Source organism: Manis pentadactyla, chromosome 12 (genome assembly GCF_030020395.1).
Source record: "Manis pentadactyla isolate mManPen7 chromosome 12, mManPen7.hap1, whole genome shotgun sequence".
NCBI lineage: Eukaryota > Metazoa > Chordata > Mammalia > Pholidota > Manidae > Manis > Manis pentadactyla.
Genome location: NC_080030.1, coordinates 93,163,205 through 93,187,458, shown reverse-complemented (window position 1 = coordinate 93,187,458; position 24,254 = coordinate 93,163,205). Strand labels below are relative to the sequence as shown.

Genomic DNA, 24,254 nt, shown 5'->3' with positions numbered 1-24,254 from the left:
CCATCAGGTGGGGACGAGGGGGAGTTAGAGGAGTGTCAGTTGGCAGTGACTGCCTCAAAAGGAAGAGCACATGGAACCAGGATGTGGAAATGAGTTGGGGAGTGGATGGGTGATGTGCGAGTAATTGTTAGGATGGGCAGGCAACTACGAATGCTCGATCTTTGTGTTAATATTAAGTAAAACAATGTCCTTGTATGAAAATAGGCTTTGATGAGATGGATATGGGGACTCATACTGTCGAAACAGAGGAAGACCAAGACCCCAGGACAGACAAATCCCACAAGGAGACAGAGAATGAGAAACCAGAGAGAAGCCGAGATTCGTCCATTCATACAGCCCATCAGTTCCTTGTGGACATGATTTTCCAGGTACTAAAATGTTCACAAATTGTTGCTTTAATAAGTTGCTAAAATATAATCAAAACTGCTTTTAAACCTTTGTCTTCAGAACTTTATAGAACATCTGGTTGTTTTGGGGTATCAGGTCCTTACCACAGCTTCTTGGTTCCAGCAGTTGGTCCCAGGGTCACAGTGGGTGGGCTGTGTCCTGACCAGGCCGTGATGGGGCGTCTGGTCTTTGGGTCTGGCTCTCAAATCTTCTCTTCTCCTGTCCACCTTATGTGAGAAGCCTGGAGAACAATGAACAGTTTATGATAGTTAAGTAAGCAAGGATCACTGACTTAATGCCTGCATTTAGGAAGAGCTGATTGACTCTGCTGTTTTCCCTAATCATTTGACTTAATGACAGTCTAGATTAATTAACATTTTCATTATTGATAGCTTCATGGGTTTTTTAGTTTTGTTTTGCTGGGATAGATTTATAGATGTTAAAGTTACCTTTATCCACCTTGTCTGTGAAATGGGAAGCAGAAGAATAGTTGTCTGGCAGCTTCTTGTTGTGCTATTAAATCTGCTTAAGTTTTGCATTTCAGGCTATGTACTTGGAGTTCATAACTGGAGGGAAGAAGGCAGCCAGTGATAATGAGTTGGAGAATCCACACCTGGCTGCCTCTCACCTGTGGCTTTTTTTATTTTAGCCCTTTTTAAAAGATATCTGTGAGCTAAGACAAGAGCTGGAGAGACAGTTGGAGATATGGCAGCCACATGAATCTGGAAACCCAGAAGAAGTAAGTTACCAGTCTTTTCATAAATATTTTGGTTCTTATTTTTAAAGACACAGCAGACTTAATAGGTTCTTAGCTGTAGTCACCTTTGTAAAAGGGACTGAGTATATGGAGAATAAATTAAAATCCTGAAGGCTAAATTTATCTCTTGTTTTCTGCCTGCTTTGCCACTAGATCTGTAGTTTAATTAAAACAGACAGAGACTAATATGTGTAATTCCTTTGAGTTCTGTTGCTTGCTCTGTAATGGATGTAATACATCATGACAGTGGTCAGAATGGGACAGAAGGATACTGTGTGGTCTTCAGAATAGGCCCCCTTGGAGTACTGGCAGCTCATCCAGTGTGACAGTGTGAATTAACCAGAAATGTCATTTTTAATGACTTCACATTTTAAGTTTAGTCTATATGTACATGCTTTTGGTTTATATCTATTACCATTGTTCTCACCACAAATGTGTATTGAGTGCTTTGCCATCGTTGGCAGAAAAATCATGGAGCTTTGTGTCCAGGAAATAAGCAAACTCTGGGGTGTGTTACTTGAGAGATTTGTGCTTGTCACTTTGACTTCAGAAACATGACCTTGGGAGCCCACAGAGTGGCTGGATCTGATATTCATACTCTTAGATTGCACTCTTCATAGGTGAAGTAAGACATTGATTTGGTCAGGAATTCCAGTATGTTCTGTTTTGCTATTTCATTCTTTATCACATGGGATGGTGACTGTGGTTTTGATAGGAGGGGGGCAGTTTTAATCAAGTAAATTAGATGGCAGCTTGCTAAGACAGGCTTTTCAGTTAGCCTCTGTTGAGAAAGGCCGTGTGAGTTGTTTTCTACTACTTTGCTTCAAGCCTTCCTTCTGATGTTATGACTTTGGTTGGCTCTGACGTTCTAAGGGTGACTTACATGCTGTGGTCTGTCACAGGAGAAGGCTGCAGCTGAGATGTGGCAGAGTTACCTGGCCTTAACGGCGCCTCTTTCACAGCAGTTGTGTGAACAGCTTCGCCTCATCTTAGAGCCTACCCAGGCAGCCAAACTGAAGTAAGTCTCGTAAGTCTCATCTTCCCCACTGGACACCCTCACGGGGCCCTGGACAAGTGGCCCTCAGTGGACAGGTGGCCCTCAGTGGACAGGTGGCAGTGTTGCCTTTTCTGTTGATCTCAGCACCTAGCCACGTATGGTGCTGCTTCTGTGTCATGTTTTCTGCTGCACAGGCTCCAGTATGGTGTTCCTTCCCCTTTTTTGTGTTCTAATAACTGTGAAGTTTCTTTGAAGTTGGCTATGATTGCAGTTTCTCTGAACTGTTAATGTCTGATGGGAAATTGGCTGAGCCTTCTGGGTATATTTGCTACTCATCTTGCTACTCACTCGCTACATGTTTGTTACTCACTTGTGAATTAGTCATGTAGGTCTTCTCAAAGATTTGCCCAAAGTGATAGTTTTAGAACAGAAAAAAGAAAATCTGAAACTTAATATTCAGTGCAAACATTTTTCTAATTTTTAAAATGTACCTTACCTTTTCTGGGATGACCTAGTTACACTGCTTACATACATGGTACATTTTCTGCTTGTTGATCAAAAAGATCCTGGCCCTTAATCCTCAACTGACAGTAATACTTCATCATGCCAGATGACTGGTTATTTGGTATTGTCAGTTATGAGGTGGTACTATTGATTTTATCCTTTAAAAGACTTCTCAAAGGATGAGCAGTTGTTAACAATGTCTGTCACATTTGGATATATTTAATAGAGGAGACTATCGAACTGGGAAGCGGCTAAACATGCGGAAGGTCATTCCATACATTGCTAGTCAATTTCGTAAAGACAAGATTTGGCTTCGAAGGACCAAACCCAGTAAACGCCAGTATCAGATTTGTTTGGCTATCGATGACTCATCCAGCATGGTAGACAACCATACCAAACAGGTAAGGAAGAGAAGTGTGGTGGTAGTTCGATGAGAACTTAACACCAAACTGTGCCATGTGGGCCACTTAAATGATAACACCAAGCAATAACTGTTCTGAGAATGTGGTACCACATTTGAAATGTAAAATTTAAAGAGCTCAAAAGGACAACTTCAGGCTATCTCAGATAAGTTGGTCCCTTACTATTATAGGTATTTTAAATTGTTTGTTTCTTAACCTTGTTATGTTCTTGTGAAAGCTGCAGAATAAGTATTTTTTGACATTTATATTCCACAAAACACAGTGTAGTAAACTATTATTTAAGACCATGTACAACATGATGTCTGAGTATCTTTGATTTTTAAAAAATAGGTGCCCACACTCAGCCCAGCAGGTTGGGAACTTTGAGGAGCTTCAGATGCTCCATCCCCATGGCTGGCAACACAGCACCAAGGGCCCCCACTGTGGTACACAGCCTGCTGCTCCTTCATACCGGCAGGCACTGGTATGCTCACCTGCTGCCCCTGCCAGCACACCAGGACAACCAGAGGGAGGCCTCGCCTATGGCAGCCTCAGGGGCATAACGCAGAGGAGAGGCTCCTCCCTGCATGCTCAGCTCACTGGAACTGGCAGTGGAGGCAGGCACTTTCTTGAAAAATACAACCTTCCAAGACTGACCCAGGAAGAAACAGAAAACCTGAACAGACCCATTACCAGCAATGAAATTGAACTGGTAATCAAACAACTACCTAAGAACTAAAGTCCTGGACCAGATGACTTCATTGCTGAATTTTATCTAACATTTAGAGAAGACCTAATACCCATCCTCCTTAAAGTTTTCCAAAAACAAGAAGAGGAGGGAATATTTCCAAACTCATTCAAGGATGCCAGCATCACTCTAATACTAAAATCAGGCAAAGATACCAGAAAAATAGAAAATTACAGACCAATATCCCTGAATCCCTGATGAACAAAGATGCAAAAATTCTCAACGAAATATTAGTAAACCGATTTCAAAAATTCATCAGACGGATCATCCATCATGATCAAGTAGGATTTATTCCAAGGATGCAAGGATGGTACAATATTAGAAAATCCATCAACATCATCCACCACATCAACAAAAACAAGGACAAAAATGACATGATCATCTATACAGATGCTGAAAAAACATTCGACAAAATTCAACATGCATTCATGATAAAAACTGAACAAAATGGGTATAGAGGGTAAATGCCTCAATATAATAAAGGCCATCCATATATGACAAACCCATAGCCAACATACTTAACAAAAAAAAAAACTGAAAGCTTTTCCTCTAAGATCAGGAACAAGACAAGGGTGCCCATTCTCACCACTTTTATTCAACATAGTACTGGAGGTCCTAACCACATCAATCAGACAACACAAAGAAATAAAAGGTATCCAGATTGGTAAGGAAGAAAAACTGTTACTGTTTGCGGATTACATATATTGTACATAAAAGCCCTAAAAAGTCCACCCCAAAACCACTAGAACTAATAACTGAATTCAGCACAATGGCAGGACACAAAATTAATACACAGAAATCTGTTGCATTCCTATATACTAACGATGAACTAGCAGAAAGAGAAATCATGAAAACAATTCCAATTCCAATTGCATCAACAGGAATAAAATACCTAGGAATAAACCTAACCAAGGAAGTGAAAGACCTATACCCTGAAAACTACAAGACACTCATGAGAGAAATTAAAGAAGACACCAATAAGTGGAAATACATCCTATGCTCATGGATAGAAAGAATCAATATTGACAAAATGGCCATCCTGACTAAAGCAATCCAGATTCAGTTCAATCCCTATCAAAATGCCAACAGCATTCTTTTTTTTTTTTTTTTTATAATTATTTTTATTGAAGGGTAGTTGACACACAGTATTACATTACATTAGTTTCAGGTGTATAACATAGTGATTCAACATTTATATACATGACAATTCTAGGTACCAGCTATCACCATACCAAGCTGTTACAATATCTTGACTATACTCATTACATCCCGGTTACTTATTATTTTACCATTGGAAGTGTATACTTTTTTTTTTTTTTTTTTTTGTGAGGGCATCTCTCATATTTATTGATCAAATGGTTGTTAACAACAATAAAATTCTGTATAGGGGAGTCAATGCTCAATGCACAATCATTAATCCACCCCAAGCCTAATTTTCATCAGTCTCCAATCTTCTGAGGCATAACAAACAAGTTCTTACATGGAGAACAAATTCTTACATAGTGAATAAGTTCTTACATGGTGAACAGTACAAGGGCAGTCATCACAGAAACCTTCGGTTTTGCTCAACAGCATTCTTTAGCGAACTAGAACAAACAGTTCTAAAATTCATATGGAACCACAAAAGACCCCGAATAGTCAAAGCAATCCTGAGAAGGAAGAATAAAGCTGGGGGGATTATGCTCCCCAACTTCAAGCTGTACTAAAAAGCCACAGTAATCAACATAATTCGGTACTGGCACAAACACAGACCCATAGATCAATGGAACAGAATAGAGAGCCCAGATATAAACCCACATGCATATGGCCAATTAATATATAAAAAAGGGCCATGGACATACAATGGGGAAATGACAGCCTCTTCAACAACTGGTATTGGCAAAAATGGACAGCTACATGTAAGAGAATGAAAGTGGATTATTGTCTAATTCCATATAGAAAAGTAAACTTGAAATGGATCAAAGGCCTTGAAGTCATGAAACCATTAAAACTAACAGCAGAAAACAAACTTAGGCAAAAATCTCTTGAATATAAATATGAACAACTTTTTCCTGAACACTTCTTGGGCAAGGGAAACAAAACCATAAGTGAGTAAGTGGGACTACATCAAACTAAAAAGCTGCTGTACAGCAAAGGACACCATCAGAACAAAAAGGCACCCTACAGTATGGGAGAATATATTTGTAAATGACGTATCTGATAAGGGGTTAATGTCCAAAATATATAAAGAGCTCACATGCTTCAATACCCAAAAAGCAATTAACCTGATTAAAAAATGGTCCAGGGGATCCAAACACTGAATTTCAAAGAAATTCAGGTGGCCAACAGGCACATGAAAAGATGCTCCACATCACTAATCATCAGGGAAATTTAAATTAAAACCACGATGAGATACCACCTCACACCAGTTAGGATGGCCAGCATCCAAAGGACAAGCAACAACAAATGCTGGCAAGGACGCAGAGAAAGGGGAACCCTCCTGTGCTATTGGTGGAATGTAAATTGGTTCAACCATTATGGAAAACAATATGGAGGTTCCTCAAAAAAGTAAAATTAGAAACAGCATTTGACCCAGTAATTCCACGCCTAGGAATTTACCCAAAGAAAATGATCCCTGATTCAAAAAGACAGACATATGCACCCCTATGTTTATCACAGCACTCTTTATAATAGCAAAGATATGGAAGCAACCTAAGTGTCCATTAGTAGATGAATGGATAAAGGAGATGTGGTACATATACACAATGGAATATTATTAAACCATAAGAAGAAAACAAATCCTACCATTTGCAACACATGGATGGAGCTAGAGGATATTATGCATGGTAAAATAAGCCAGGTGGAGTAAGACATGTAGTAAGTGATTTCACTCCTTTGTGGAGTATAATGACAAAGCAAAACTGAAGAAACAAAACTCACAGCAGTCTCACAGACTTGGAAGAAGGGACTAGCCCTTATCGAAGGAGAGGGATTAGGGAGGGTGGGTTGAGAGGGAGGGAGAGGGGGATTAAGGGGCACTGTAATTAGCGATCACAGTATAATACATAGGTCATGGGGAAACAGTACAGCATGGAGAAGACAAGTAGTGACTCTATAACACCTTACTATGCTGATGGACAGTGACTGCAGTGGGGTGTGGGGGGACTTGATAATATGGGTGAATGCTGTAACTACAATGTTGCTCATGTGAAAACTTTCATAATGTATATCGATACCTTAAAAAAAATATGTTCCCAGTGTACATTTTTAAAAGTCTGTAATTATCTAGAGTTAGTGTTCTGTCAGTATGAATGAGACTGCAGGGCCTGCACAGAATGCCTTATGATACTTCCATCGTGGACACCGACCACTGTTTGCCTGCAGTGACGTGTTCTCCAGCATGAGCCAGTGAGCAACTGAAAGTCTAGACAGATGTTCTGCTGGGGAAAGCCAGTGTGACCTCTATACCCGCATTCAGATCCCAGCTCCCAATGTAGTACCAACTCACTTTTGGTAATTTATCTACTTCTTAAGTGGCAGTTTCATCTTCTGAAAAATGAGGATTTTAACAATACCTACCTCATACTCAAGAATTGTGCAAATTAAATAATGTATTTAGAGTGCTCAGTTTTATGCATAGTAGTTGGTAGGTGTTCAGATGTTAATTGCTACAAATATTGTCATCTTTTTAATTGAATTTGAATTCTGAAACTATGTTATCACTTGTGCACAAATTGGAAGAAATTGGTTTTTAAAGCCCTTTGCTGTAAGAGATTTACTTGTTATATAGTCAAAAAAAGAAAGTTAAAAAAATTTTATGGACCAGATCTCTCAACATCATTTTTATTAGATACTGTCTAGAGCAGACTTTTCCTACCAATGAAATGGATTCTGGGTATCAGGATTTGTGGTAGTAGCCAGGGCATAAGGCCACCAAAGCCTCTGGGTTGGTTGTGAATAGCCATATTGATGTTCCCTGTGTGCCATACAAAAGTAATATGTTCTGTGATAATTTTGGTATGAAATGTTGAGAGGTACTGGTCTGTAGAGGATATTAGGATATTCTGATCCCTTCAATTCTTTGGTTTTCTGTTTCTACAGCTTGCATTTGAATCTTTGGCTGTGATTGGAAATGCTCTCACCCTGCTAGAAGTGGGTCAGATTGCTGTTTGCAGGTAAGGGGCCTTTTAATCCCACTGGAAAAAACAACCTCCTTTCATTTTTTTGGTTGCACAACAAAAACTAACTCCCATTGTATTCGGCTTTTCTCTCCCAAGTTTTGGAGAGTCTGTAAAGCTCTTACACCCATTCCACGAACAGTTTGGTGATTACTCGGGGTCTCAGATTCTGCAGCTCTGCAAATTCCAACAAAAGAAAACCAAGATTGCTCAGGTATGCTGGTGACATCAAATGTCTTTTGCACAGTTATTCTTTAGAACTCCCTCCTCCCTGGTATGGCATCACAACAAGTGAAATGTGTAATACAGTATAGTCCTAAACCTCAGCCCTCGTAACCACTAGAATAGAAACTTCCTTGGCATCCACAAAACAGGGTGTGACCTTTTTAGTCTAAGTTCCTCCAAGTCTACTTGTCTTTGCATCACTGATTTTCTGGCTCCCTATTTTTTTGAGAGGTTTGAAACATTATGTAAAACAAACCATCTCCCAGTACCTGTATCATGTGGGTCAGGACCAGTTTCTCTCCCCCATTTTAGCTTAGAGAAGAAATGGTATAAAATAAAGCCAGTGCCTTGCTCAGGTGATGTAAGTTTAAAACATTACATGGGATAGTTTCCTGTCCTAATTTAGCCTCCTTTCTTTATGTTACACTGGACTTTTTTTGTTTTCTTGCTCAGTAATTTTCTTGAAAGAAGATTGGTTCATTTGGGGGAGTCGTTGACTTCTTATCCCTCAAGGGAAGCATTTCTTTTTCTTCAGCTGTCTTGCAGAATACTAGTGGTGTGTCTGCCAGAGACACAGGCCTTGTGTGTGCTGCAGAGCACCAGCGCCCATGGGTGGATAGAGCAGGGCAGGGCCTGTGGATCCTTTACAGCAGCCGGGAGGGACAGACTGATTGCCTGCAGGTCTGAGATGGCTCTCTGATAATCACTGAAGAGAAAAGACTTTGTCTCTTAACAATGGGAATAAATTTTAAGTAGAATTCCAATTGTCTGTTTCTGGTTTAGTTTCTAGAGTCTGTAGCCAACATGTTTGCAGCTGCTCGGCAGCTCTCACAAAACATCAGTCCAGGTAAGCTGCCTTCTTTCTTCTTTGTAGCAAAATGCTCTTCTGTTCTCTGCGTCTGTAAGCTGCTAGCTTCCTCTCCCAGTGCCGTCATCATCTTTTTCGTATACATGTATACAATATTGTACAAGAAAGACCTAAACAGGAGATGGAGAGGTATTCAGCCTTCATGGAATTTTATACTCACTCATTAAAACAATTTTATTGAATCCATACTTATGAGGCTGATAATCAGTGAAGGAGTTATACACTAATTAACTAGTTTGTAATTAACTAGTATATACTTGATAGATTGAGTTCAGAGTTATGAAAGAAAGGAGCAAGGTTTACGGAATTAAGTATAAAGAATAGTCTGTAATATTTTAATAACAGAGGAAAGCAGAGGACACAATTCAGAAAACAACTAATCTAACCATGATTGATTTGAGTCTAGAAACACCAATTCTTTATCTGCTCTTTCCAAAATCTCTTAATCCTAACTGCCTCATGGACAGAATTCCTGTTTGAGGCAAGTCCTTCACACCTGTCAACATATGCTAAGCTTTCTTGACAGAAAAAAGCCTACTCTTAAGCACTACAATCTTTCTCTGGAAACATACCTAAAAAATTTTAAACATTTTTATTCACTATTTTAATGATCCCTTCTACTTAAATATTTGTTTAACTGAGTCCATCTCAAGAAAAAAACAAGAGTACAAAAATTTGGTAAGACCGTGATGGTGATGATCACTAAAATTTGGAAGACACATCCAGGTTTCTGAGTTGGGCCCTGCCCTCTAAGGGCCTGCATAGTATTACTATTTTTACCACTTTTAGCCACAACTATGTGTTTTGATTCTCAGATATGTTGCTGTATGATGAAGTTTGATCTAAATGTGGTATTCCCTGGAGCACTGTGGGAAAACTGTTCTGTTGACAGAAGCTGTGTGTGTCTGTGTTCAGCCTTGTCTCTGACTTGGGCATCTGAAGCAGTAGAGCTTAACCAGGGGCCCGTTTTGCTAGTGCCCAGAATTCAGTTTCAGAGATGTTTGGCTTTAATAGTACAGAGAAAGCCTACACTATGTATCTTCGTTGTGAGCTGGTAAAAGTGGATTTTCATGATGTTCCCTTCCTCTCCTGCTACACATTCCACTACAGAAACTGCCCAGCTCCTCCTGGTAGTGTCTGACGGACGCGGCCTTTTCCTTGAGGGCAAAGACAGAGTCCTGGCAGCAGTTCAGGCTGCCCGGAATGCTAACATCTTTGTCATTTTTGTTGTGTTGGACAATCCCAGTTCACGGGTGAGTGACTAGAAAGACTACTTCTCTAGGGATAAAGTATGGGATTCTCCTCAGCCCATTCTGTCGGGAAATAGGGCCTCAGAACTCCCTGTCAGATGCCGTGCTAGGCACTTCAGAAGTGTTTTCTCATGTAACACTGCAGTAACCCGGTGGGATAGGGATCATTAGTCCCACTGTTCAGTGAAGAACAGAAACACAGAGATTACAGGTGATGAAGAAAGCCAGGGTTCAGACTGACTCAAGAGAGCATCCTCTTAGCCACTTCCTGTGCTGATGGACTGTGGCGGGTCATTTCCCTCCGTGTAGCATCACTGTAGGTAGTGCAGCCTTGACAGTGGGCCTCGTTCACTTGGAAATGGGCACCTGTGCTTTCCTGCCACCTATCTCAGTGGTGCCCTCCGCATAGCCGGGAGCAGCTACAGGCAAGTGAAGGGTGCCCACGTGGCAAGTCTGTTCTGGGGGAAGTTTGGTTCCTGCAGGCCACAGTAAGGCCTGGAGAGCAAACTGAAGATTTAATGTAAATCATTCCAAGTAGAGAATGGGAGGTGCCACTGTAGGGAAATCCGGGCTTCTGTCTGTCCCCTCCTGCGTTTCAGTGTACATTCTCCTGGAGGGGGTGCTCAGAGAAACATCTGCTTCCTCCTAAGTAAGAGTTCTGAAAATTCTGTTTTACTTAATAATAAAAGCTAGTTTTATGTGCAAGAATTAGACACAGGAGACCTAAAACCTTCCAACAAGAGATCACAAAAGACCTAGCCAAGAATGCTGATTTGTTTTTTTTTTGTTGTTCCAAAATGTCTTCTGTTGACAGGATTCTATCTTGGACATTAAAGTACCAATATTCAAAGGGCCTGGAGAGATGCCTGAAATCCGGTCCTACATGGAAGAGTTCCCGTTCCCATTCTATATAATTCTTCGTGATGTGAATGCGCTTCCCGAGACACTCAGCGATGCTCTCAGGCAGTGGTTTGAGTTGGTGACAGCCTCTGACCACCCATAGAAAAGAAGACACACGGTCCAAAGTGAGACTTTAAGAATGTCACACTTCTTGCCCTTGTGCTCCCTTGTGGACAACTGTTTCTGGACTCACAGTTCTAAAATATGATACTCTTACTGTGCCTCTGATTTATAAATATTCAACAACTACAAAAAATGTTACTGCATTGTACCTTTTACCCTGCAGTATTTTTTCAGAACTTAAGAGAAAGCTCTCAGGCTCCTTGCTTTGTCTGAGCTGCAGTTCTTGGAGCAACAGCAGGCACCTGGTTCCATACTCGGGGAGAGCTCCCCTTCCAGCCTGCCTTAGAAGCCCTGGTCCTGGAGGGAGGCTTGGGGCCCAGGCATCTGCTTCCCCTCACAGGGACCCTGGTTGCCTGCCTCGAGGAGATGCTGCCAGAAGTGTGGGATTGTGCCAGTCCTCTGGACAAAGGACTAAAGGCAACCACCCTTCTGAGCCCAGGCTCTGCCTTGCCAAGCCCATAGCGTATACCCAAAAGCTGTCGGGTGGCTGAGAGGGCAGTTTTCTAGAGAGCCCCACTGTGTTTTCTTTTTGTGTTTCAAGAGAAAGGAACTACCTTCTCTTTGAGGGTAGGAAGCTTGTGGCACATGTATTTTCATAAAGCAACCAGCCATTGTGGCAGCCCAAGGAACCAGAAAATGACCCTTGGGCTGTGTGTAAATGGACACACTGGAAGGCCACTTCTTCACACTTGCTGCTTCAGGTGACTATGCAATGACAGAAAGATGATGTTCCCCTTGTTTATTTAGTTTTTTCAGTGCCAGTGTCACTGTTGCTGTAGTAATTTATTTCTTCAGTTCACTTTTTTCCTTAACAGTTAAGAGGAAGAACCGTTCACACTGCGTTTCCAGGTGGGCTGAGCCACTCACTCTGGAGAAGAAGCGCTGCCTCCAGCAACACTACGCAGCTGTGTGTTTCTTTTTCCAGTCAAAATACACCAAGTTTCTAGGCAGTTTTTACTTGGCCAGAAAGTAGTGCTTGAGTACTTGAAACTGTGTTCTGTGTTACATTCTGTCAGAATGGGTTTTTATAGACCACATGCTACATACATATAGACAGCATGTAATCGTCCGTCATCAGGTCCCACTGTGAGGTTTGCCACCCCTTGAGGTGGTCAGAGACACAGATTGATTGTTTGACCAAGTGTCCTGAAGCATGTACCTGTTATGCCATTATTTTTTATTCTAAAAAGCTATGCAGCTTATATTCTGAAAACTATTAAATATATATATATACTATACATATATATATACGCCCCATTGTTGATGTAATCTGTGACCACTGTTAGGGAACAGGCCAGGACTGGGGACCAGAGTGGAAAGGGGCCAGGGCAGTGGGCCTGCCCGCCGGCTCAGTCGAGTCCCACTGGCTGATGCCGCGCCAGCAGGACCCGTGCCTGCAGTAAGGGTTTGTGCCTGTGGTGGGAGATGCAACATGCTGGCCTATGGCAGAGGAAAAATGGTAAGTTGGGGCAAACAGTGGTTTGTAAAGATGCTGCTCCAAAATGATTTGTGTCTCTTCCACTGACATTTCATTGACCAAAAGCCCTTTACAGCGACAGGAAGTTTAATCTCCCAGCAGGGTCGGGTCTGGTAGGGAAGACTCCAGTCTTATGAAGGTGATGCTGTCTAGCATGTCCACCTTTAACTGACAGGACCATCTAAGCTGGAGCTTCCCAACTGGCGTGCTAAGATATTGATTCCTTGGCCCTGGGGTAGCTCCTCGGGTCTGGGACCATAGGCAGTCCAGTTAGCAGGTGCCCCAGAGTGCCGTTTTCAGCCTGTGCTGCGATGGGCAAGGGCTGGGAAGCGGGGCAGTCACAGGACACCTGGTAAGACCTGACAGGTTGGGGTCAGTCAGGCCCTGGCCCCGGGGAAGGAGTAGGACGTCCCTGAGGAGGTGCTCGCTCTCTCACTTGGAGCTCAGCCTCTTTATCTGCCTGCCTTCACTGTGTCCGCCTACACCCAGCCTGTCCAGCCTAACTCCTGGACGGTCCTCTAGGCCTGCCCTCCGTTCTCTCTCTCTTCCCTGCACTGCAGCCGGAGCTCTGTCACTCTGTAACCCGGACTACGGCAGTGACATCCCAGACACATCACTTTGCTCAATTCATCCTACTCAAACCATCCAAGGAGACCTTCCCAGAATTCCTTCAGAGGGCCCTGTTGCAAAGAGGGTATTATTCATGCCTCCCACCGTGGCCTGATGCTCCTTCCCCTTTCTTCCAGCATGCCCACCACGCTATGATCTGATCACAGCAAACCCTGGAGGGGCTGGAACCTGCCAGTGTCCCATGTGGTCTGAAATTTCCTTACTTTCTCTGCCTGACAAACCCCTAGCTCAGATAAGTCCTCCAGGAAGAATGAGCTCTCAGGATAGGAACCTGGACATGTGTAATACTACACTGGACTTAGATGTCTTCTGGTCCAAAGGGTGAGACTGGGGACAGGGAAAACAGGACTCACGACAGTGTAATTACCTAGCACGAGTGAATGTTTTTCTAGATAGGAAGAAGAATTGGTAAAAATGTTTTTTCTCATATACTAAAGATTCAACACTACCAAATATTTTTTTAAATCCTGAAATGATTGGGAGGGACATGATAAAACATTTTTAAAGGTCAACTTTAACGGAAGATTATTATAAGAAACTACAGGGGAGTAGTCTTGCCAAATAAAACACAATACACAACAAAAATGTAACATCGAGTAACAAAAATTAGAAGCAACATGATACTAATTCCAGATGAAAATAATCCAAACAATTTACCATATGGGCATTACAAAGCCCAAGAAGAGGAATGAATTATTTAATAAATGGTGTTGAAGTTAGTTTAGCAGCTGTTAAATAACATAGCCACCACAAAACAAGTTCTAGATGGAGTATTTTAAAAGCCACAAAAAAGTGAAAAAGAACGGAATTAAAGTTCTGAAATAGAATTACAAATGACTTCAAAGAAGATAATATTGAAAGCCTCAGAAGAAATGAAAATGCTTATATAGGGATTGAAGGCTATATAAAAGAAAAGGATGAAAATAAAAACTCAGAAAAAAAGTTTTAAATTGCCAGAAATGGACAACCAAAGTGATGATGGTTCACAAAATGAATATAACAAAGTAGTAAAGGATATGTAACCAATATTTTAACAAACAGCTATGAATTGCTACAGCTAAGTAGTAGACAAACTTAAAACGGTGGTGGCGGTGAAGACACTGACACAGCATATAAGACATATCTTATATGCTGATAGGGACCAGAATGGAGGGGGTGAGGACTTAATATGGGTGACTGTTGAACCACTCTTGTGTATTTGAAACCGTCGTAAGATTGTATATCAATGATACTTTAACAACAAAAAAATGGTGGGACCAGCATCACTCCCATACAACAGGAGGTCTTGTTCTGAGTGTATTACATGTAATACAACAGCTCTGAGGAAGATGCTGTTATTTCACTTTACAGATGAGGAAACAAGCCAATCACGTTGCCAGAACACAACTAGGACAAGGGAGTACGAGAGAATATCAACAAGCGATGTTCACTCCGTTAAACGGGTACTTGAACATTTTTTGCGATTTTAGGTATAATTCTATTTAGAAAGTAATACAGCAAAAATTCGCGAACCCCACTTTAAAAAGGCGTGTGGTGTGTTAGGAGGAAGACAAAACAACCACGAGTAAAAACTTAAGGCCTGGGGATATTCAGTTCCTCAGCATTAGAGATATAAAACTAAAATTGCAATGGGGCGGCCTTTTAAAAGCCTTGTTACTAATCATAAACAGACTGCCACGCCAGGAAAATCTTGCCATAGAAAAGAGCAGGATAAAAACGAGAAAAAAAGACAAAAAAATAGGATGCAAACTTTTAAAACTAACGTTTAAAATATTTTGATATTTTTAACCATACACATTTAAAAAGCTTAAAAGAAATGCACCAAAATAATTTTCCCCTTGCCGCCAAAACCCCTAACTTCTAACGAAACTATTAAACAGGTGCCAGGAACTGTGCTAACTGCCTTACCACTCCTATTTCACGGTAACAATCCCTGATGCAAGCAAGTTATCCCGTTTCACGATAAGAAAACGGGCTAAGACCGGTGACACTACCCAAGGTTACCTAGCTCATAACCGGTTGCAAACCCGAGGGCTGTAGTTCCACCCACCTCTGAGGCTGACCTGCTGCGGTCGCCCAGGAAACAGCTTGCCCCGCCTCCTGGCCCCTGGCTCACTTCCGCTTCTGCGCACTGCGGCTCGGGCCAACCGAGCGCTCTGGAGAACATGGCCGCTTCCCGCTTACCCCCAGGGACGCTAACGCTGAAGCAGGTACCAGCTGTTCTCGCCGGCCTTACAGGGCAGCTTTCCGGGGTCTGATCTGTTATCCCCCCCTCTGCCTCCACCTAGTCCACGGAGCGGCTCTGGCGAGGGGTGGGGGCGGGGGGGTACCTGCCCTGCGCTCACTGTGATTGGCCGGGGTTGCATGGGCTGGGCTTCCCGCCGCGGAGCCTGACGGGAGGGGCGGGGCGGGGCTCTTGCTCTCCGGGCGCCCTGATGCCACAGCTGCCCGACCGCCACGGTGAGGGTTGCTCTGCCTGTCGTACTGAGCCATACTAGAGACCAAATGAGCGTACCAAAGGCTTTGCATAACTGCCTATAGAAAAAGTGCTGTTACTATGGTTACAGCTTCGAGGAGACTGGTAGCCCTTTGCCCTGTCAGCTCTTGATTTTAGGGATTCTTAGGTTTAACAAATTAGTAAGCGAATAACCCAAATAAACGAATTGCCGTTTTCTTAAGTGTTTTTCTTTGCCCTTTCAACATTGAGGATCAAAGAGAAGTCATGTGGTTACAGTTTGGATTGCTAAAATAGAGCCCCCTGGGCTGAAGCTTGTGCAGTTTTAATTGCCATTTCTTGTCCCGGTACAGTTCATGAGAAGGCAACAAGTTCTCCTTCTCTACAGAAGAATTTTGCAAGCAATTAGGCAAGTTCCGAATGATTCTGATCGCAAATACCTGCAAGACTGGGCAAGGGAAGAATTCAAAAGAAACAAAAGTGCCACCGAAGAGGTGAGAACGAGATGCTGGTGTTAGTACTCATCAGTGAAGTTTTTAAAAAGTTGAGTAGACATCTTGGAATATAAATGTCACTGAGATGCTCTATCTTGATCGTGGCTCTGAATGTTACGACTTTACAAAAGATATTTAAAATTTTACAATTCTTACTGCACCTGCGTTTCACGGTAGCATCACCCAACTTCTATGTTAGACTCTACACACACACATACATGAAAAGACTGTAATTATAGCATGGTGGTTCGGGAAGCATGATGATGGGGGTGCATGAAAGCACGCCAGACATTGTACACCCTGTTAGCTTTTCACTTCCCTAATATGCAGCAGATGCAGTTCTCAGTATTGGTTCTTGACTAAAAAATAAACTAAAAGAACTATACCTTATTTAATGAGGTAAAACAGTGACCAGATTTCACTTTCTTCTACAGGATACAATCCGGATGATGATTACTCAAGGCAACATACAGCTGAAGGAGTTAGAAAAAACACTTGCCTTTGCAAACTCATAACTACATCATTATTCTGAAAGATTTTTAGTCTCCATGTGTTTTGTTGAGCTCAGGCTCACTGATGGGCAGCCTAAAGCCAAGCCAGTCTGTATGTACATTACTTGGGCAAAATAACAGAACATGGAGCATGGCATGTCGGACAGCAAAGAAAAGAGTATCAAAATAATTGCCATAGCACTGAAAAATTTACCTTAATAGCATTTTGAATCTATTTCTGGATGTGCCAGCAGTTTAAGAAGCAAAAACCAGTACAAGAAATGGTCAGTTATCACATGAAAAGATGCTCAACACTGTTAACCATCAGGGAAATATAAAACAATGATACTCGTATCCTTCACATCCACATAATTAAGAAGGGAGATAATAACAAATGTTGGTGGAGATGTAGAGAAATTAGAACCCTCACCCATTTGCTGGTGGAAATATAAAATGGTGCAGCCCCTTGGGAAAACAAGACTGCTGGTTGCTCAGAAGGTTAAACATAGTTACCATATGATTTAGCAGTTCTGCTCCTAGGTTTATAAACGAGAACTGAAAAGTATGTCTACAAAAACTTGAATGCTAATGTTCATAGTATTATTCTTAATAGCCAAAAAGTAGGAACAACCCAAATGCCCACCGCCTGATGAATGGTTAAATAAAATGTGATATATCCACACAGGATTATTTAGCAAAAAAGAGCGAAATGCTGATCCATGATAGACATGCATGGACCTGGAGCCCAGTCGCAAAAGATCACACGTTGTATGACTGTGTTTATGTGAAACATTTATAGAATAAACAGATGAGTGGTTGCCTCGGACTGTGGATGGCATGGAGAGTATTTAATTGCCAGTGGACAAGGGGTTTCTTTTCTGAGTGATGAAAATATTCTAAAGTTAGATTATGGTGTTGGCTGCACAACTCGGTGAATATACTGAAATCCGTTGAGTCACACATTTTACTTGTATGGTATGTGAATTTTATCTCAACAAAGCTGGTTTTTTCCTCTGAGACAACTGACATAAAACATCGTCTAATCAATAAAGCTGTTTTAAAAAGCGGTATGAGATGATTAGAGGTATACTGACCTGCAGCTTTTCTTGAAAAATCCTTCTGCATTACCCCTCAGGGCTGTGGAGGTATGTTCTTCAGATGTACCATGATCTGATTCTCAGAGGACTCTGAAAACATCACTGCCAGGGCTCTCGAACTTTGTTCCAAAAGAGAGGCTGAAGGAATGTGCTGAATACAGAGGCAACTTCTGGATGAAACTAATGTAGTTACCTTAATATCTACATGAAAGAAAACTAAATCTTTAGGGAAGATGTTTAGTGCATCAGGTTCTCTTCCAGTTCTAGGAAAAAAAACAGTTTGAAGAATGCACTGGAAACAAGTTGACCTCAGGACCTTTTTGAAAGATACCAACTGTAACCCAGTTAATTTAGTGAAAGTGAAAGCTTGTGAGGGGTTGATGGGCAGTCCTGCAGGGGAGTTCTCTGCTCACCTACAGATCTGAAAAGTTAACCCAAGAATCTGAGCCGTGCCTGAAAGATGTAAAACAAAATTTGCAGAATGTAAGTAGTATCTGGTACTGGGCTGTGTGCCGGAGAGGCATAAGCTGATGGTATTTACGTCAGTGACCTGCATTGCCCACGGTCCACTCCCATTTCCTACAGCCTCAGAGCCCACAAGACAAAATGACTAAACATCTTCCACAGGGTAATCTAATTCAAAATGCTTGTATAAGCCAATTTTCAGTTTTATGTAAGTGTACTTTGGTCAACTGGTTGCAAAGGCATCTAATGAACAAACCGTTTGTGAAGTTTCTGAGTCTGAGCAGAGAACATTCATCTTTGTGTAACATGATTGACATACACACCGTCCCTAATAAATATAATTTTGCTGCTGAAAATCACCCTTTTAGGTGTGGAAGTCAGGGACTCGTTCTTAGCACTGGTGCACAAGAGCATTTGTGGTTTGAATCTGCAAGATGCAGATACCACCAACTCCCAAGATAACCTAACTTGGGGTTTGTTTTCTTTTAAAGTGGACAAAACAGTGAAAATTGAATTTTTTATCTTCCAGAGGCTAAGATTTTTATAATGGACAAGCATTTACCTTCATCTCTAAAGAAGTTTAATTTGTTCACTTATCATGCCTTGATTATCCCATCTTAATCATAGACCAAATCTGTCTTTCAGGCTAGAAAGATTTAGTCAGCAATTTCTTCTCATCGATGGAACAGTCATTAACTAAGACACTGGCCAGAACAGAACTGCTGATGAAACACATTTTATTTGCCAGTATTCTGGATCAGACAACAAATTACCTTTCTGGATGTTCCCTGTAAACCATATACTCTTGCTTGAGTGTTAGAGTTTTGTTCATAAGAATGTAAATGCTCATGTATTTGAACTATAATAAATCTTTATGCTAAAACAATTTTAAATACAAAAACTTTCTAGCATGTGACAGGTGGCCAAGGCTATTACTTAACATACTGACTGCCCCTATGTAATTTCCTCCTCTTAAGTGTGTCCTCGGGTTGGAAGTTTTAAATTCACGGCACAGTTACTGCTGTGGCTGTACTTGCTGAGACGGGTGCCTAATATTTGGGCAAAGCAGAACGTAGTTCCAGTATTGGCATTACAGTTCTATAAGCAGTTGCTCAAAGACAGGCTGAGACCCATGCTTACCTAAATTACCTCTTTTATGGCACAAGTAAGGGAAGTGCTGGTAAAACACCAGAAGGAAGCAGCTCACATCTACCTTGAAAGAAGTCGGGCAGATGTAGAAACAGATCCAAACAGAATCAAAAGCAAATTGTCACCCTGTGCCAAACTAGAAATCGCTATAGTCAGGCATTGGAGAGATTATATTAGGATGAAATTACTGTTTTTTTCACCAAGAAGAGTAAATCACTTTTTACTGTATTTTGTATTTTAAAAGGTGCTTTGCTGTGCTGTCTTCCTTTAGTGTTTCATGGACTTAATACGTTCACATTTATTGTCATAACATTTGACTAACTTACAGGAAAAGACTTTCCCCTTTCACATTACAACTAAAAATATTTTTAATGTTTTTTCTTAATCATACGAGGTATCCTAAACTGATTTAAACTGATTTGTCCTTTCAATCTTATTTGATTGGCTCTTCTATCACAAGAAGAAATGTATTTAGCTTTTAGGAACAATTTGTCAGTCAAAATATGTTATCTCTGCCTGCATACAAGTGGGGTTTTGTCCTTCTTTGCTCGATATTTTCCAAAAGGGCAACAGTTTAAACAGAACATTTAAGCTTACACTGATAAATCTCTCCATCCAGGTTACAGGCTTTTAAAAAAAATTCTTTTTCACACAGTGCACCTGATCTCTACTTGAAAGCAGATGTATTTATTCTGTTACACTTTCATAGAAACAAGGTGAAGTGTGGCTGGGTGAAGGCACTCTTAGAGGAACCACAAAATCTGATGAGCCACACAAGTGAGTGAAAGTAGAGGCTAAGCAAAGTGCTCACACTTTCCCTTTTTAAATAGGGAATTTAATATCCACAGTGTTGAGAACTATGTTTAACACTTGGAAGAGACACAAATTCAAGGTAATAAAAATATTAAATAGAAGACAACATACCTCACAAGTATCAACACTTGACTGAAAAAAAAGATATAAACATGAAAACACTTCCTTTATTTTGGGCTCCCAAAGTCCAAAGTAAGATTAGAACTACTAATCTATCACAGATATGATTTACTATACACTCAATGCATTAATGCACTAACAATTTTTTAAATCCTGCAACACTGTACAATTTTCCTGTGTTTTACATCATTTTTCCCACAGCTATTGAAAATACCAGTCTGCTTCATACATGACCTAAATGACAGGCTATAAATTGTTAATAGTCCTGCATCTTTGGAAAAGTCCTACCGCGGCATTTGCTCATTTGAGCAGACAGCACAAGGAAAAATACACACTGACCCAGAGCTGAGTTTCTCACTAAGGAACAAAAATGGACCAAACAGTTGTTGCACATAAAAAGCTACTGCATTGGCCTTGAGACGCCGCCATCTCTCTGGGTTAGGAGGCCGACCGATCCCGTTCATTTCCTTCCCTCTGTTTTCCCTTCTGTGAGAGAGAAGATCCATGTGATCTGCCAGAGTAGGTACATCTAGTCTGTTCCCTGGTCTCTACAAGAAGCAACTGGCAAAAGTACCCCATTCACATCGCTAAGCTGCCTGTTTCTGCTGGGTGGGAGTTACATAATCAAAATACTTCCCGCCAGAGAACTCTATGGTCTAGATGGCAAAATTTAAATTTAATTTATTTTCAGCCTTTTTCCACCAGGATACCCTTTGAGGTGAGAGGAGATATTTTGATAAGTGAAAATAAGTCCTGCTTGGGGCACAACTTACTGAATATCTCAGGAGTTCATCTCCTCTCTGACTCTGAGGCATCTCTCAATAGATTAATATATGTTGAGGAATGAAGCATTGTTGGGGACAGATGTAGAAAACTGAAGGTACCATCTATGATCCTGTGATTCTGCATTAGGAACAAATCAATGAAAAGAGGAGAAGTGCCTCCACATTTAGCAACCCAGCGCGAGTCTCTGGGGAACAACCATCTTCCTCCTTGCTAGTTGAGGAGTGACACAAGCTCATAAACATGACACAAACATGAGAGAACATCAAATTAATTCCCTGCCCAGGTTCTGTGAGGGTGGCACACATCTGCGTGAATTAGGAGTATCTATAGCCATAGACGGTCACTGTTAGAGAAACCAACAAAACAAAACACCATGAGCTTGAAGGCAAAAAGCAAAGAGATGAAAAGCGTACTTTGTCTTTCTGGGTGTTTCCATGTCAGAACATCATTACAGGCTCTCTGGCTTAATGAGCAACATTTTTTTCAAAATTATAAGCAATTGTTACTCGGTTCTTGTATTTATAGAAAGAGAATTGAGGTTTCTATGCATACATGGAATTTTGAGGAAATGAATATAATCTCACATTCCAAGGGACAAAATACTTAGCAAATAATTAAATCCAAGGTTTCAATGCACCCATGCTACTTTTACAACTATGTGTATACTCCATAGAGTAAAATCCTTAGAGCTCCATAAAGCTGGGGACTTGTGGGGACTAAATCAAGTTATTGTGTTGACAAAGTCCTGCAATGCAGTGAAAAGCTTTTGAGGTTTTCAATGACAGAACTCAATCAGAAATGAAGTACTTTCAAGCAATAGCTGTATTTCTTTATAAAACGTAGCTCAATAAGCTCAAATTCAGAAAAGTACTCTGAGATGTTTGGGTTTGATTATGAAGAGGTTACAGAAGTTTCAGGTAATTGTTGCATGAAAGTTTTTTCCACTCATCTGCTTTAAAATCACTAAGATTAATCAACTGTAGTATTTCTGTAATTTGGCTGAAAATGCAGAAACAATGTTCAAATGATCTGAACCGTTCTCATTTGTGTCCATTATTAAACATTCCCAGTGCTATTAGCCAGTTGCTCGTTATTTAATTAAACTGACTGCAAACATTCTAAGATATACTGGATCTCGTGACATGAAAATCTCTCCTCACTCGGTAAGTTTTCACCTGGTTAACATGTCAGCATTTTGAGAATTCACACGGGATTAACTTCTCTTCTTGCTTTTGATTTATATTATTTCATACATCCTGAATTTGGGGATCATTCAGTTTCTTAGCGTGGCTGGCTTAATGTGAGCTTTTGAACTTCAGATGAACTTTAATTAAGGTTTTGAGTTTGTGATGAAACCTGAAACTCAGCAAGCTCCTGCGGGTTTCAGTTTAATTGTTGAAGCCTTCATAACTTCCGGGCACAGGAAACATGTGTCTGGCACATTCTCGAAGTTACGGATTTTTTTTTTTTATGCGCACCATAACTGACCCCTTGGGCACAGCTGTTCTGCAGTCACACAACCGGAAATTCCCAAGAGCCCCTTCCTGTGCCGCTTCCCCGGCCCTAGTTTTCCTTCTGCACCTTCGTCCTTAGTTTAGCAAGTTCCTCTTCCAAACTTTTAATATGTTCCTTCAGTGTGGCCTTGTCCTGCTGGGCTTTGTGGCTGGCCTGGCTTCGTGCTTCCTCAATCTTCCTTTCATACCACTTCTCCATCTGGGTGGAAACAGCCTCAAAAAAATACTGGGTAATCTCCAGAGCTTGGGCGGTGTCTCGGACGTGAGGTGCAGGCTGCTCGCTGCCTCCTGCTGCTGGCGGCTGCCCACTGGCGTTGCCAGGGGCTGGGTGCGGGGCTCGATGCCTTAGCTGCCCACTCTTCCCAGACTTCTTGGTTTGGGTGCCCTTGTCGATGCAGGGCCCGGCCTGCTGCTCGCACGGGGCTGTCTCTTTCAAGGGCAGCAAGGCCGTGTGGCCCCTGGCATTCCGCAGGCGGCAGCCCATGCAGTCCGAGGCGGGCAGCTCCTGCTGGAGCCCCTGGGCAGTGGCCACGTGGAGAGCCTTTTCTTTGGGCCTGACCACCGGAGGGGAACTGTCAGAAGCTGCTCCTGGACCTGCGGTTACCACCGACTGATCCACACCTGGTTGCAGAAGGAAAAGAAAGGTCAGAGCAAATCCACAGTCACGTTGCCACGGGCCTGTGGGTCGGCACCTGAGTCCCAGGAATCCCGCGAGCCGCCAGCCTCCCCAGCCACCAAGCACCATGTGCAGCTTCTCCTCTGCCCTTCCCTCCGCTTCTGCCCGATGACCGTCGCAGCCGGCCAGGGCGTACACGTACTCTGTTAGCCACACTGGCGGCAGCTGAGCCAGAAACATCGCTGGCCTTTCCTGTCACCTGCTTCACTCTACCCTAGGAGGCTCTGGCTACCACTTCCTGATTGCTACAGGTGACCCAGCTCACCAAGCGTCTCAAAACGAAACTGGGCACTTATTGATGAGAATGAATATCCTCGTTCTCCGATTTCTGGGCCCTTTCTATGTCACAGCCCCAGTTACTAGTTCCTTGACACGAGCTCCGATTTGGAGAGGTGGTCCTACACCCAGAGCCCCAGCCAAGCTCCATGACTAGTCCCAGCAGGAAAAGTTGGCCCCGGATTCTCCCAATGTGAAAGGCACAAAGCAGGTAAAATCACAGCTCTGGAAATGGTCCACAGTAACATAAAAACACTTGACATGACAAAATCCCCCACGGAGGCTTCATCACTAAAGCTCTGAACGTGCTTAAAACCAGCATCCCTGAGCATAATCACTGCCGCTGAAGTGAAGATCACGGCTTAAAGCACCTCTCACGCAGCCCCGGCGGCAGCTTCCATATATGAACCGCTATTTAAGGAGGTTTCACAGAGCTGGGCAAAGGTGAAAGGTCAGTCAGCGAGGAGAAAGGGGAAAGGGCAGAGGGCGAGGGC

The 24,254-nt window shown here is 42.0% G+C and overlaps 3 protein-coding genes across 15 annotated transcripts in view; 2 read left to right on the top strand and 1 right to left on the bottom strand.

Annotated features, from left to right (window-relative positions):
* The window catches only part of MDN1 (midasin AAA ATPase 1), a 180,192-nt gene extending 167,629 nt beyond the window's left edge, over positions 1-12,563 (top strand). For 2 of the 3 annotated variants that reach the window (XM_036882440.2, XM_036882434.2), the window contains exons 94-102: positions 205-368; positions 1,037-1,126; positions 2,047-2,162; positions 2,872-3,046; positions 7,875-7,948; positions 8,051-8,165; positions 8,960-9,023; positions 10,155-10,297; positions 11,109-12,563. In XM_036882440.2, the coding sequence (XP_036738335.2) occupies positions 205-368; positions 1,037-1,126; positions 2,047-2,162; positions 2,872-3,046; positions 7,875-7,948; positions 8,051-8,165; positions 8,960-9,023; positions 10,155-10,297; positions 11,109-11,297 (1,130 nt within the window). In that variant the 3' untranslated portion in view covers positions 11,298-12,563. Of the gene's footprint in view, positions 1-204; positions 369-1,036; positions 1,127-2,046; positions 2,172-2,871; positions 3,047-7,874; positions 7,949-8,050; positions 8,166-8,959; positions 9,024-10,154; positions 10,298-11,108 lie in introns of those variants that run through there. The other variant, XM_036882449.2, reaches the window with a different exon arrangement.
* Positions 12,564-15,502: 2,939 nt separating this feature from the next.
* On the top strand, positions 15,503-17,930 carry LYRM2 (LYR motif containing 2). Its single transcript, XM_036882552.2, has 3 exons — positions 15,503-15,634; positions 16,233-16,373; positions 16,808-17,930. The coding sequence occupies exons 1-3, from the start codon at positions 15,590-15,592 to the stop codon at positions 16,886-16,888; spliced, it is 267 nt and encodes an 88-aa protein (XP_036738447.1). The 5' UTR covers positions 15,503-15,589; the 3' UTR covers positions 16,889-17,930.
* A 4,168-nt stretch (positions 17,931-22,098) lies between these two features.
* The window catches only part of ANKRD6 (ankyrin repeat domain 6), a 170,708-nt gene continuing 168,552 nt past the window's right edge, over positions 22,099-24,254 (bottom strand). For all 11 annotated transcript variants that reach the window (XM_036882464.2, XM_057489413.1, XM_057489414.1 and 8 more), the window contains one exon: positions 22,099-23,429. In XM_036882464.2, the coding sequence (XP_036738359.2) occupies positions 22,858-23,429 (572 nt within the window). In that variant the 3' untranslated portion in view covers positions 22,099-22,857. The remainder of the gene's footprint in view (positions 23,430-24,254) is intronic.

Coding starts and splice junctions, on each gene's coding strand:
- LYRM2 (XM_036882552.2), top strand. CDS start 15,590: ATGGCCGCTTCCCGCTTACCCCCAGGGACGCTAACGCTGAAGCAG. Junction 15,635..16,232: donor GGACGCTAACGCTGAAGCAG/GTACCAGCTGTT, acceptor GTCCCGGTACAG/TTCATGAGAAGGCAACAAGT. Junction 16,374..16,807: donor ACAAAAGTGCCACCGAAGAG/GTGAGAACGAGA, acceptor TTTCTTCTACAG/GATACAATCCGGATGATGAT.